The 13,742-nt window shown below is 38.9% G+C and overlaps 1 protein-coding gene across 2 annotated transcripts in view; it reads right to left on the reverse strand.

The window, feature by feature from the left end:
* Positions 1-243: 243 nt before the first annotated feature.
* The window catches only part of Cnrip1 (cannabinoid receptor interacting protein 1), a 25,455-nt gene continuing 11,956 nt past the window's right edge, over positions 244-13,742 (reverse strand). For both annotated transcript variants that reach the window (XM_031341715.1, XM_031341716.1), the window contains exon 4: positions 244-1,213. In XM_031341715.1, the coding sequence (XP_031197575.1) occupies positions 1,049-1,213 (165 nt within the window). In that variant the 3' untranslated portion in view covers positions 244-1,048. The remainder of the gene's footprint in view (positions 1,214-13,742) is intronic.

Below are 13,742 nucleotides of genomic sequence, written 5' to 3' on the forward strand. Positions count from 1 at the left end.
CACCAGTGGAGAATTGCCACAGAGTAAGGAAAAAAGATAATGACAAACTCACACTGATTGCTTAATAGATGCTTAGACTCTTGTTGCCACTGTTGGGCCCTGCTGCAGGCACCTTTAGGAATGTTAGCTTTCCTCTCCGTACACTGCCCGTACCCTTCAGCATAGAGATTTGAGTGCACTGTCTTAGAAAAGAGATTGACCTGCTAGACAGCTGTTGCACAATTCATAGTTCAAGTCGTGGAATAATTTTCAATGTCTTTATTAAGAAATATCAAAAGTTGATTACCATTCCATACACAGTTGTACAAAGTTCAAGTTAAAGGGTATGTAGTGGTACCATCTCTATGTTTGTTTAAAGTCTATGGTAGCTTGCCAAAGGGGTGAGCCATAGGTCCAATTCCACAACAATGCCTTTCCCCTATTTCTACTAGACCACAGCAAAATCCTTGCTACTTGAAAGACTATTAATACATTATAAACACTTTCTTACATATTCATATTTTTATTCCTTCATTATCTTTCTTTCTCTGAAAAAGCTGAGCTGTTGATAGGAAGCACAACATTTGGGTCCCATTTACTGCAGATCGTGTTGTTACATTTTCACAAAGCCGGCTTTGGCTGCTCACAAACATTGCATGCTACATGTTACAAATCACACATGGGGGACTCCAGCACATTGTTATCTTAATTTAACAATGAACACAAAAGAGAGAAATTATTTGTCTTGGGAACAAAACTCCATGGTCCTTCTGCGGAACTTTGTATTGTAGGACAAACCTGCTACCACCGCTGAGCTCCCGTCACACCGGCAGACAAGATAGAAGCAAGAACACCAGCTTACAATAGCGGAAGGAGAACTTTCAGGGATGTGACATCACACGTGATGTCATGGGTACTGCATCAGAGGGGAATCACACTTTCATAGTAACTGGGAGTAGGAGGTCATTGGGAAACAGCCATGGTGTGGTGTGCCTTGGTTAAGGCTTGTGCTGGTTTGTCTAAACGTAGATTTCTGGAGATTGTCTTGCAACATCAGAAGGAGCCATTTTCAGAGGAAGGACTCCTTATTCACCCACATGAGGCTGCGGGTCTCATTGGGCTTGCATTCATACTCAATGACAGAGAACGGGCTTCCCCACTGGCAGTGATCTCGCTTGTGGTAATTGTAGAATTTGACTTGCCACACTGTCTCGAAGGTCCCAATGTCTGTGAACTGAGGGAAGAGAGACTTTCATGAAAATCTCATTCTGCTACAAGCAGTGGATGCCTGCTAAAGTCAGCACGCAGCCCCTGGTAACCAGAACTCAGAAGCCATGTCTCTCTTAGTCTGCAAAGCTTACACATTTCCTTTTATGAACTACATTCCTATATTGTTGGAGATATTTTTCCTGATTTCTTTGGCATTGGACTGTTTCATGAAGTTTTTTTTATTTTCCAAGTTTAGGTTCCTGAAACCTTAGACTCTCACAATTTCAGTGGTTTTTTTTTTTTGTTTTTTGTTTTTTGGTTTTTTTTTTCTAAAATTCTCCTTGCCACAGAAGGGAATTGGAAAGAGAAGTGCCAGGAGCCTTCCTGGCCAGAACCCAAAAGATGCTATCTACATAGCATCTACATACATGGGCTTGAAATGGGTGGGATACAGCATCAGACATTGCTTTAAAGACTGATGGTCTCTGGCCTTCTAGCTCTCTGACTATATTGAATGCTTGCTGATATCTTCTAAAAAATTCTAAAAAACTTTCTTGCTTATTCTACGGTTAAAAAGTGCTGGCTTCTCTTCTCTTTAACTCTGTGCTTTATTAAACACTATAATTCTCTGTGCTTTATTTAACTCTTTATGCTAAAATAAGTGCTAGGGAAACAACTGTTTCTCATTGTTCTGTACTTCACTAAGCACTAAAAAGTCTTTATTACTTGTGCTTCACTTCACACTTCATTAAGTGCTTAAAAACTTAACTCTTGCCTGGCAATGGTGGCACACGCCTTTAATCCCAGCACTTGGGAGGTACAGGCAGGCAGAGTTCTGAGTTCGAGGCCAGCCTAGTCTACAGAGTGAGTTCCAGGACAGCCAGGGCTATACAGAGAAACCCTGTCTGGAAAAACCAAACCAAACCAAACCAAAACAAAACAAAGCAAAACCAACAACAACAAAAAAACAAAAAAAACCCCAAAAACCCGACCAACAAATCAACCAACCAACCAACCAACCAACCAACCAACCAAAAAACCCCAAAACTTAACTCTTTATTACTTGTGCTTCAATAAGCCCTAATATCTGTCAATTAACACATACTGTTTAGCAGTAGGGAGTTAAGTGAAGGGATTTATCATTGGTGTTCCTTTCTCTGGTGAATCAACCAGAAGCCTCTCTGGCTAAGCTGGGCAACTCTTTGTGAACCACAGAGCAAGGAAAGGAAAAGAATTAAGATGCTGTATACAGGTAAATGTGCACAGACATATACATTCATTCATACATCCTTATCTGGCCAGGCCTGACATTCTATCCCAATCAACTCCACAAATATTCATGCATGCTTAGATACATACACACATGCCTACACACAAACATATAGATAAACAGATGTGTACATTTGGATGGATGGAGGGATGGATGGAGGGATGGATGGATGGATGGATGGGGCAAAACTCCTCAAGCCAAACCATTCAACCAACAACTTTATTTCTTTTCTCTGACATTTTTACACTTTCTTAGACAAAATGTTCTTTAGAAAATTACCTCAGAGCTAAAATGTTACACAGCATGGGAGTTACAGAAGGGTGTTGATATTAAGTTCAAAGCAGTGTTTCATTATAATATATTCATTAAAAGTTCAAAGGAAAAGTTTTTACATGGCCTTGACTTATTATAGTGCACACTTGTAACTTTATCCTTGGATCTAAATGTCTTTCCTTGATCACAAAATTGTCCCAAGTCTATTTTTATTTTTAGTGTGAAAGCTCATTTTATTTCTTATTATGCAGCCTTTATTTACTATTCTGAGGAGTGGGCACATTCCATTCCTGATTCTAACTTTATTATATCTTCCTAGCAACTAGGATAATCTCTAAAAATTTTCTTCCTAAAATTGTTTGGATCAAGTCAGAAATTCTATAGACTCATTGACTATTTGTCTACAGACCATCAGTACAAGACAGCACACCTTTGTACTGCAGAAATCTGCTCAAAATGGTGGGTCAATACCTAGTGATTGTTATATATTTAATAATAACAGGAATGCATATTAATAGAGGAATCTTTTCTAAAATGGATTTCTCCTGGGCCTTGCCTATAGGAGCAAATCTGACTTAGATGTTAATCCAAGGTGGACCCATCTTAGGAAGATCACCTGCTCAGTTTTAGCTTCTCCTAAAGATGGCTCCTGACAGAGAAGAAAGGGAATAGTGTTGACTGGCCATCTTTTGGGTTCTCTTTCAAAATACAGTAGTACAAGAAAATGTCTATATTCCATATCTAAATATAAATAATTGTCCTTTCGTAAATTAGTCTTAATTCAAGTAAGGACATTTGACTGAAGGTGACAACCACAAAAACCTTGCGGCAAAGTATTGGATTCATAAAGATTATTGTCAAATATTAAGGGTGTATAAGTCAAAAATCTGTGCCCACGTCTCAAGTTTAGGTACGGTTCATGTGCGTGTGTGTGTATATGTATGTTTGTGTATATAATATATTATACACTATACAACTATATATAATATATATGTATGATTAGTAATCTGTACTATTCAAACTATTAATGCCTATTATGTACCATGTACATATAAAAATTGTATAAGGTGTGATTACTACTTTTAAGATGTTTGCATTAAGATGTGCAGGTATGATAGCTTGCACTGAAATCCTAGTATATGGAAGGTGGAAAAAGACTGCCATGAGTTCAAGGCCAGCCCCAACTACTGTGAGAGTGAAAGTTATCATTCCACTAGAGGGCTGGAAGATAGGTTCAGTGAAAATTACTACACAGAATTCTGAGCTGTAAGGATGAGTTTGTCATGTAGCCAAAGAGGGCACAGAATGCTCTAGAGGCCACTGGGCAGGTGCTCAAGTGGCCTGGGGTTTGCCTGACGATGACTGCCTACTGCAGCTATTTAGAGCATCTGGCATTAAACAGCATTATGCCTGTGGTTATTTTCTTCTCTGATCCTCCTATGATGGGAAGGGGCAGGGAATGACTTGGCAGGAATCTCAGACTCTCCTAGAGCCAGGAGACATAGAGAGAAGGGCAGTGAGCAAGGCGAGCCTTTATGCTTTGCAGTTGATACAGAAGGAGGGTGATCTGGTGTTTCACAGAGAGCTTTCCAAGGGGCTCCGTGCTCAGCAGTTTCACCATTGCCTCATCTGCTAACTCGGTCCCAAAACAAGATCTGGCTTCCCTTTGTGAACTCTGTCTGATGTGAAACACGGGATGATACCGTTAGAGTCTACACACCTCCTGGGGATGAAAGGAGTATCTCTTCTTGCAGAGTCATGGCCTAAAACCCTACATACTCATTTATAGTAATCTCAGGCAAGAATTAACTGAAAATCCTTCATTCTTCACTTGATGGGAGGCAAGTTTTGGTGGTATAAGTGTAGAATGACATGCGACTGACTCATCAATAGGATGTATAGATTAAGGTAAGAGCAGGACTGGATCTTAAGACAGTATACACAAACAATCTAGGTTATGGAGAATACATACCATACGATTCCAATTACCTTAAAAGTATATGATAAAATACAGGCTATACTGATAAAAATATCTGTGAGTATCTAGCCTGATATGGGAGAGTGTGATGGAAATGTACAAGATACTATATTTATTATTTGTAGAGCTTGTCCTATAGCTGATTCTTTTTTTTTAAAAAAAGATTTATTTATTTAATATATGTGAGTACACTGTCACTGTCTTCAGACACACCAGAGGAAGGCATCAGATCCCATTACAGATGGTTGCGAGCCACCATTTGGTTACTGGGACCTCTGGAAGAGCAGTCAGTGCTCTTAACTGCTGGGCCATCTCTCCAGCCCAGCTGATTGTTTTTTAAATCAGTATTCATTTGCAGTTAGCCACAGGAAGGTAGCTATTGAGACCTTAATTAAGAGTCCTTTTGAAAGTGGGGTTAAAGGTAGAGTGAAAGTGAGTCCAGAAGTCAAGCTGCCTGTAAGAACACGGTACTGTTCAGAGCAGTGAAAAACTGAACATGGAAATGTTCAGTTACTTAGAGAGTGGACTACTATAAAGCAATTTAAATTTTTTCTATTATTTTTTATTCCATGAATCAAGTACAGTATAATAGTGGGTGCATGTCACTGGGCCAGGGGTGTAGTCCAGTGGTGGAGTACTTGCTTAGAAAACATGAAAGACTCTGAGCTGATCATCAGTAAAAGCTAAAACCCAGGATAGCATGATTCCAATGGCCAACTTGATCCTGCTTGCTAGTGTTGGAAACTGATGAAATATATTTGTTTTCCTATGTACTTATTTTTACTTTTAAAATTTAATGAGAAAAAAACCTAAACCCCACTAAACTAAGAATTGGCATTTTTAAACGAAATAGTGATCTAAAATATGTAATAATTAAATAAAATGTTACATGAATTGTTATGAATTTCTGGGACTATTAGGACAAGAGACTGAACCATAGTTCATTAAAAGAAAACGGAGGGAGCAGGAAAGACAGCTCCGTGACTGAAGGCACTGTTGCTTTTGCAAAGGACAAGGGTTCAGTTCCCAGTACCTACATGTTGGCTCGCAACCATCTGTAACTGCAGTTCCAGGGGATCCGAGGGCTCCTTTGGTCTCTTTTGCTTCCTATATTAGGGTACATACACTTTTTTTTTCTGTCTTTTGAGACAGGGTTTCTCTGTGTAGCCCTGGTTGTCCTGGAACTCACTCTGTAGACCAGGCTGGCCTTGAACTCAGAAATCCACCTGCCTCTGCCTCCCAAGTGCTGGGATTAAAGGCGTGTGCCACCACTGCTGGGCCAGGGTACATACACTAACACATAAAATAAAATCAGTATTTAAATAATTAAAAAAGAAAATTATGATTAACATTTGAAAGACCTTCAAGCACAGTATTAGCAATTAAGCAACTACAAACTTTTACAGAGATAGCAGTTATCTATCCAGTTAGTTAAAATTTCTTATTCTGGGCATTCATTATTAAGAAGGTATTATGGCAATGGTCTTGCAATGGGATGATGGACTAGTATAGGCAGCATGGAGTAACTCAGGTCATTAATATGATGTAGAGCATGCTTAGAACAATCTTAACCAGAAAAAGATTAGAACAGTTTATATACATGAGTTCAAATATGTGAAATCTAAGGCACATGAAAGCTGAGCCTTAACTTCTATGTAATCAAAATTTCTATCTTTTCATTCAGTTTTTTCTATGATAAAGTGTTATTTTCAAAATGAAATGACTTATCCTACCTCAAAACTTAATACTGACATGTTATAAATTCCATTTAAGGATATGCACATTGTGATGAAAATATCTCAGCTTTGTTCAAAATAAGATAGCCCTAGTTTGTACAAATGGCAATTTTATTTAATAATTCACTTTTAAAGATGTAGTATTTCTACCTTTGACAGAAAGTATTCCAAGTGTTAGCTAAAAGTAAATCATGAATTTTAACTTAAAGTTTGATTTTAAATTATGATGGTTAATTTATTTTTGGAACACAGCCTCACTATGTAGCTCCAGCTATCCGAAGCTGGCTGTGTAAATCAGGTTGGCTTTGAAATCACAAAGATCTTCCTGCTTCTGCCTTTTGAGAATGGAACCACTCACTGAATATCTGGCCACTAAAGGTATTTTATTAAATACATATTTTAGTAGTGAAACATTCTATTATGAAAATATTTTTAATAACGCTAATTATCTGAGAGAAGCAGTAGCCATGAAGCCATGTGCCAGGTAAATGAGGGAAAACAGTGCTTTTCATTGAAGTAAGAAAGAGCTAGATATAAAAGAACAAAACAAAAACTTAAAAATAAATAAAAATAAATAAGAGAAAACTCAGGGCATTACACTTACCCGAAAAATTTAAGCTAGGAAAGTCTTTTTTAAAAGCTTAATTTTAGTTTGTGTGAATGGGTCTTTTGCATGCATGCAGGTTTATGTACCATGCTTGTTCAATGCCCACATGGCCAGAAGGGGGGCTTCGGATCCCCTGGAAATGGATTAGAGGCAGTTGTAACTGGAGTTAGAGGCAATTCCGTGTAAGTGCTGGGGATAGAACCCTGGGTACTCTGGAGCAGCAGCAAATGTCCTTAAGCATTAAGCTACCTCTCCAGCCTCTTAAAGCGTTAACCTAAGAATATTTAGTAATAATGTTCAGTGGCACAAGAGACCAAAACAGAAATACACGGACTGAAGCAGTCAGTCAATACACGACGTATTAGTTTATATTCCTCACTTGGTTTTGTTTCTCTTGACTACTGCTAAAGTCCAAAGCCATGCTTGGTACGCTGCTGTTAAATCTGCATATCTCCCTCTCTCCCAGCTCTTAGTTTTTTTTTTTAATTATCATTATTTTCCATTAATCTTCTGGAGTTCCACTTCCAATCTTTTTAGTATATAGCTCAGACTTTTATTCTCATCTGTCTGAGAACAGAAACAACCACACATACTTGCTCCTCTGTCCTGGCCCATTTGTCTCTTATGAGAAAAAATGACTTTAAAATCTAGTGTTTAGAAAATGTCTTTAAAATTAATAAACTCTTTTCTCTCATTTTGTTAGTTTTTGAGAATTCTGTTCACTGTATTTTGACCATTCACTTCTCTCTCAACATCTCTAAGATCCATCCTCTTTCTCTATCCATGCAAGAGGACCCAACTTGAATCCTCTCTTTTATTTTTTAACCCAACAAGTACAGTTTGTGTTGCTCATATACATCTGGATATGTGTCCACTGGAGCAATGTTGACATACCAGGGGCCACAACTTTAAAAGGATTGATTCTCTCTTTGCCAGAAGCTATCAATTGCCAATAACTCTTCATAACTCTTCAACTAATGTAGGGACTTTGTGCTTAACTCTCCTCTCCAGGATGGGATTTTTGTCTGGCTTAAGTTTGCATAGACCTTGTAAGTGTTGTCACAACTGCTATGAAAAATTAATACATTCTCAACAAAAGAATGAGAAGAATAAAACTTACCAGTGTCATGAACAAAAAAACAAAATGGCCTAATTATACGTTGAATAGACTTTGAGCTCCGTAATCTTTACAGCAATAATTTCAATAGCAATGGATATCTTGACCTATTAGCTCCTCTCAAAACATCCCTCAGATTCACCCCCCTCTCTACTCATCCAACTTCCCCTTTTTATTTATTTATTTATTTTTTACCCATCAAGTAGAGTTTGTGTTGCCAATATATTTCTGGAAGTCTCACCTAGTGAGTAGAAGAAGTTAACATGCAAACTTAGCAACTTAATTTTCATTCCTGGGATCCACATAAAGGTTGATGGAAAGAAGTGACTACATAAAGTTGTCAGGTTGTCCCCTGATCTCCATGGTGTGCATGCCTACACACACACACACACACACACACACACACACACACACACACAAGCCTGCACAAAATTAATAGAAGTAAAAGTTGGAAAAAAGATAGAAAAATTTCCTCAAGAAAGACACAACCTCTGAGTAGAGTCCCGTCTACTGAGAAAACTCAATTGCAGAGATGGCTCCACTGGTAGTCTGCTGCACAAGAACAAGGACTTTAGTTTGGGTCTCCAGTTCTCTTGTTAAAAAGCTGGGCACAGATCTGTAAGGTCAGTGCTGAGAAGGTGGAATCAGGCATCCTTCGAGCTCACTGGCCAGCTAGCCTAGGCAAAGTGATGAGCTTCAGGATTAGTGGAGACCCTGTCTCACAAAATAGGGTGGAGAATGAGCAAGGGAAGCATCTGATAACTTCTGGTCTCCATAGAGATATGCACACATGGTCGTGCATACACATCGACATGAACATAAACAGCACAAACATACTGAGGCGGGGATGGAGACAGGGAGGGACAGGTTAAAAATAGGTCTAAATCTTTGATAAATCATTCATTCATACATTAATAACTTCAGATCCTTAGGAAAACACACTAATTCTATTTAAATACCTTCAGACAGAGATGGGAACATTTCTATTTGCTTTATAAATCTGAATCACCCTAACAACACAATCTCATAAATAAAGTATAAAGATTTATACACAAAATGTCATGGCCTTATATGTATGTTTGTGTATTATTTCTACATTTTGAAATATTAAATTTAGAAATATATAAGTTGGATGTCAAGACAAAGAATGTTTTTTAAGAGAATAAAGGCTTAAAAGGGTACATAGATTTGTGTGAGATATCTGTTTCAAATGATAATGGGTATGATATTCACTGCATTGTGACATCACTGCCATCTCAACATATGTGAGTGTGTACACATTGTGATAATTTTCATGGCAAAATTGATAATTGATGCATTTTTCTTTTTATATGTCTTTCTTTAATTTAATTTCTCTCTCCCTCTTCCCCCCTCTCTGTATGTGCTTTCCATAAATGTGGGTACCCATGTGGCCAGAAAAGGGAGTTGGCTCATCTGCAGTTAGAGCTACAGGTAGTTACAAGCAGCCCAGTAGCTCAGTGTGGGTGCTTTGAACCAAACTTGCTCCATGAAACATTTCTTAAAACATTTGTCTCCTTCATCATGATTGTACTAATATCAACAGATACAAGGAAGAACTTTGACAAGGTAGTATTGATTCTATTCTCAGCAAAATAGAAATAGAAAGCTTTTCAAACTTATTAAGGGGCACTGACACAAAGTCTGTAGCAAATGTCATCCTAAGTAGTGAGAGAGTGAGTTTTTGCTGATGAGATTAGAAACTAAAGCTATAAACTCCTATCTCCACTATCCAGCACTGTACTGACTACACTGGAAGTTCTAGTAAATGCCTAGAAAAACAACATCAACAATAGCAACAAGTGTGGTGTGAAGTCAAATGTTTCTATTCTCAGATAAAAACTATATCTGCAGAAAATGCTAAGCAATTTAACACAAAGCTACTAGGATGGGTGAATTTGGTAGGTGTACAAGCCACAAATTTCTTACTATTTTATATCTGAGCTTTGACATTGATATATTTATATTTTTACTAATAGTGAAAGCAAAATTATAGCCCTATATTTATAGGAGAGTTAAGTTTTTCTCTTGTGAGTTGACCACTTCCATATCAAGCTCACTTTCCCATTATCATGCCTTAATATTTCTTTCTTATTGGTGGCTGAATTTTTTTGTACATGAATGTGACAACTTTTGTCAAACATTAGACCAAATAGCATAAGGAACAAATTTTATACCTGTTTAAAATCATAATAAATATGATTTATATCACTTGTAAGGTCATTTTTCTCCATCACATATTAGCCTCATAACTATCTCATATCTTCTCTGTCTTATTCCTCCAAAATGCTACAGGCAAAGACCAACAGAGAGGCACTCGGAGGACTGATGGGGATAGAATTGTCATTTCTCTGCTCTTTTTGGAAGGGCTTAATAAGAGAGACTCTAGCAGAAAAACCCACAAGCCCGAGATGCATAGTGTGGTGGTTTGAATGAGAACGGCCTCCCTAGGCTCCTATGCTTGAATACTTGGTCCCCAGTTGATAGAACTTTTGGGGAACAATTAGGAGGTTTGGCCTTGTTAGAGGAGGAGTGACCTTGTTGGAGGAAGTATGTCATAAAAAAGTAACCAAGAATCAACGTGAGACATTGAGGGTTTTTATTTCCCCAACGCCACAGATATATCTTTAAGTCATTGACTTGAGGTGGCTCAGATTTAGGACTGTAACTGTTTATCTTAGGATTGCCTCTATTGTGTCCCATAGATTTTAGCTTGCTGTGCTTTAATTTTCATTAAATGCTAGGGGTTTTAGAAGTTTCTTCTTTAATTATTCCTTGTCACAATTGTCAACAGTGTGTAGTCATGTTTCTGTGAATTTATGCACTTTCTGTAGTTTCTGTTACTTTTAATATGTAGCTTTATTCCTTTGTGGTCAAATAAGATATAGGATGTAATTTAAATTCTCCTAACATGTGGTCAATTTAGAACAAAACTCCATAGGCTGCTGAAAAGTATGTGTGTTCTTTATAGTTTTGGTGGAATGTTCTGTAAATGTCTTTTAGGCACATTTGATTTATGATGTCATTTAACTCCAATCTTTCTTTCTAATCTAATCTAGATGATATGTCCATTAGTGAGAATAGGTCTTAAAGTCACCCACTGCCACTGTATTGAAGTTAACCTATGATTTTTACATCTAGTAGTATTTATTTTATTAAGTCAGGTACACCTGCATTTGTTGAGTATGTTTTAAAATTGAAATACCTTCCCATTAGCACAGTGCTCTTCTAATGAGTATAAAGTGACCTTTATTATTTGTTTTTGACTTTCTTTACCATGAAGTCTGTTTAATCTTATTTTACTGATTATATTTGTCTGGAATGCCTTTTTTTTTTTTTTTTTTCGAGACAGGGTTTCTCTGTATAGCCCTGGCTGTCCTGGAACTCACTCTGTAGACCAGGCTGGCCTCGAACTCAGAAATCCGCCTGCCTCTGCTTCCCAAGTGCTGGGATTAAAGGCGTGCGCCACCACCGCCCGGCTGGAATGCCTTTTTATACTTTTACTCTCTGGTGGTGTTTATCATTGACAGTGAAGTGTATTATTTTTGGAGGCAGCAAAATGATGGGTCTTATTCTCTGTTTCAATTTGCTGTTCCATACCTTCTTATTGGGGAGTGGAAACTGTTAATATTCAGTCATTGCTAAAAGATATGTATTATTAACCCTGCTGCATGAAAGACCAAGCAAATTGCCAGAAGTCAAGTCCCAAACCTGGTCAGAGACTCTTATGGTTCAGAGGTCAAGCAGGCTACCAGGAATGTGGGCCATAAAGCCCAGAAGACCAAAGAGGAAACGGAAATGAAGGAACAAAACATGCATCCAAAAGGACAAACTCAGTAATCAGCACCTAGACTTATAATCATCACAAACCCAGTTACCTAAATGGCCATGTAAGAACACAATCAACAACACCTAGGGCAATATGGCACCAACAGATACCCTAAGACAGCAAGACCTCGATGTTCTAATGCAGCTGAAGTCCAAGAAAATGACCTTAAAGCCAAATTCATGAAGATGATAGAGATCCTTAAAAAGAAGTGGAAAAAGAAAAAAGAAAAAAAGAAACCCTTAAAGAAATCAAGGAAAGACAGACAAAAATTTGGAGGAAATCAATAAATTCCTTAAAGAATGCCAGGAAATCCAAGAAAAGCAAAGCAAAATAACCACCCCCCACCCCCCAACCCAACAAACCAATCAACCAACAAAACAAACAAATAAAATAGGTAAAGAAAAGTGTTCAGTGTGGGGAAATGAGCTGTGCACAGGCAGTCTGGTTTTCAGTTGAGCACAGGCTTTGAACCCTGGTGACCTGGTAGGTGACTTTCGTCTGCAAGGGACAGCAGGTGTTTGGGCATGCCTCCTGGGCCCCTGGCACCTGTCACAACCACAGTCTCCCACAGCACCCCGCAGAGAGGTGTGTGGCCATCAGTCACATAGGGCAACTCCGAAAGTCCCTGGTATTCTGTCTGGACTCCACCTCCACAGTTACCAGGCAACAACCAGGTATGCTCCTCCCCACAGTTACCTGGCAACGGCCAGGTAAGCCGGCCCCCTATAAAAGGGCTCCTCCCCTCCTCCCTCTCTTGCTTTTACTCTCTCACCTCTCTCTCTTGCCCTCTTGCTCCTCATCTCTCTGCATTCCCTTCCCCCATCTCTCCATGTGGCCCTGGCCAACCTCTATTTCTCTATTCTCTCCCTCTCTCTGCGCTTCTATCCACAGCTTCCATTGCCACCGACCAAGCCAAGGACTCTCCTCCCCACTGAAACCAGCCTCAGCCCTCTCCTCCTGCCCCTTTCCCTTTGACCTCAGGCCAAAGCCTGCCTGCAGACCCCCACTCCATTCTCAGTTCTTCTGTGACCTCGAGCAGGATCTACCATGTCCAAGAGCTAGACCCTGACATTCCTGACCTCCTGCAGGCCCAGGGACGGCAAGCTAACTCCAGCAGGTTCCCTGGGGACCTGAGACTGTGCTTTCCCCTGGAGCAGAGTCCTGTGGCTTCTCACAGCCCAATGCCCACCCACCCAGCGGTGGTGTGGTCTGTGCTAGTCAGACTTCCTGCATCCTGCCTAACTCCTGAGCCCTGGGATGGATGTGGGACCCCACTTTTAACCCACAGTTCAATACCTGAAAATTGAAATAGAACCAATGAAGAAAACACAAACAGAAGGAATTCTGGTAGTAGAAAATCTAGCTAAGTGAACAGGAGCTACAGACACAAGCATCACTAACAGAATATAAGAGATGGCAGAAAGAATCATAGGGTTCAAGATATGATAGAATAAATACATTCACCAGTCAAAAACAAATGTTAAATCTAAAAAGTTTCTGAGACAAAACATCTAGGAAATTTGGAACACAATGAAAAAGACTAAGCTTCAAAAAATAGGAATAGAGGATGATTCCCAACTCAAAGGCCCAAAAAATATTTTCAACAAAATCGTAGAAGAAAATTTCCCTAACCTAAAGAAAGAGATGCCTATAAATGTACAAGACGCAAACAGAACACCAAATAAATTAGACCAGAAAAAGTTTGTGCCAACACTGAATGTACAGA

Source organism: Mastomys coucha, unplaced genomic scaffold (assembly GCF_008632895.1).
Source record: "Mastomys coucha isolate ucsf_1 unplaced genomic scaffold, UCSF_Mcou_1 pScaffold22, whole genome shotgun sequence".
NCBI classification, from domain to species: domain Eukaryota; kingdom Metazoa; phylum Chordata; class Mammalia; order Rodentia; family Muridae; genus Mastomys; species Mastomys coucha.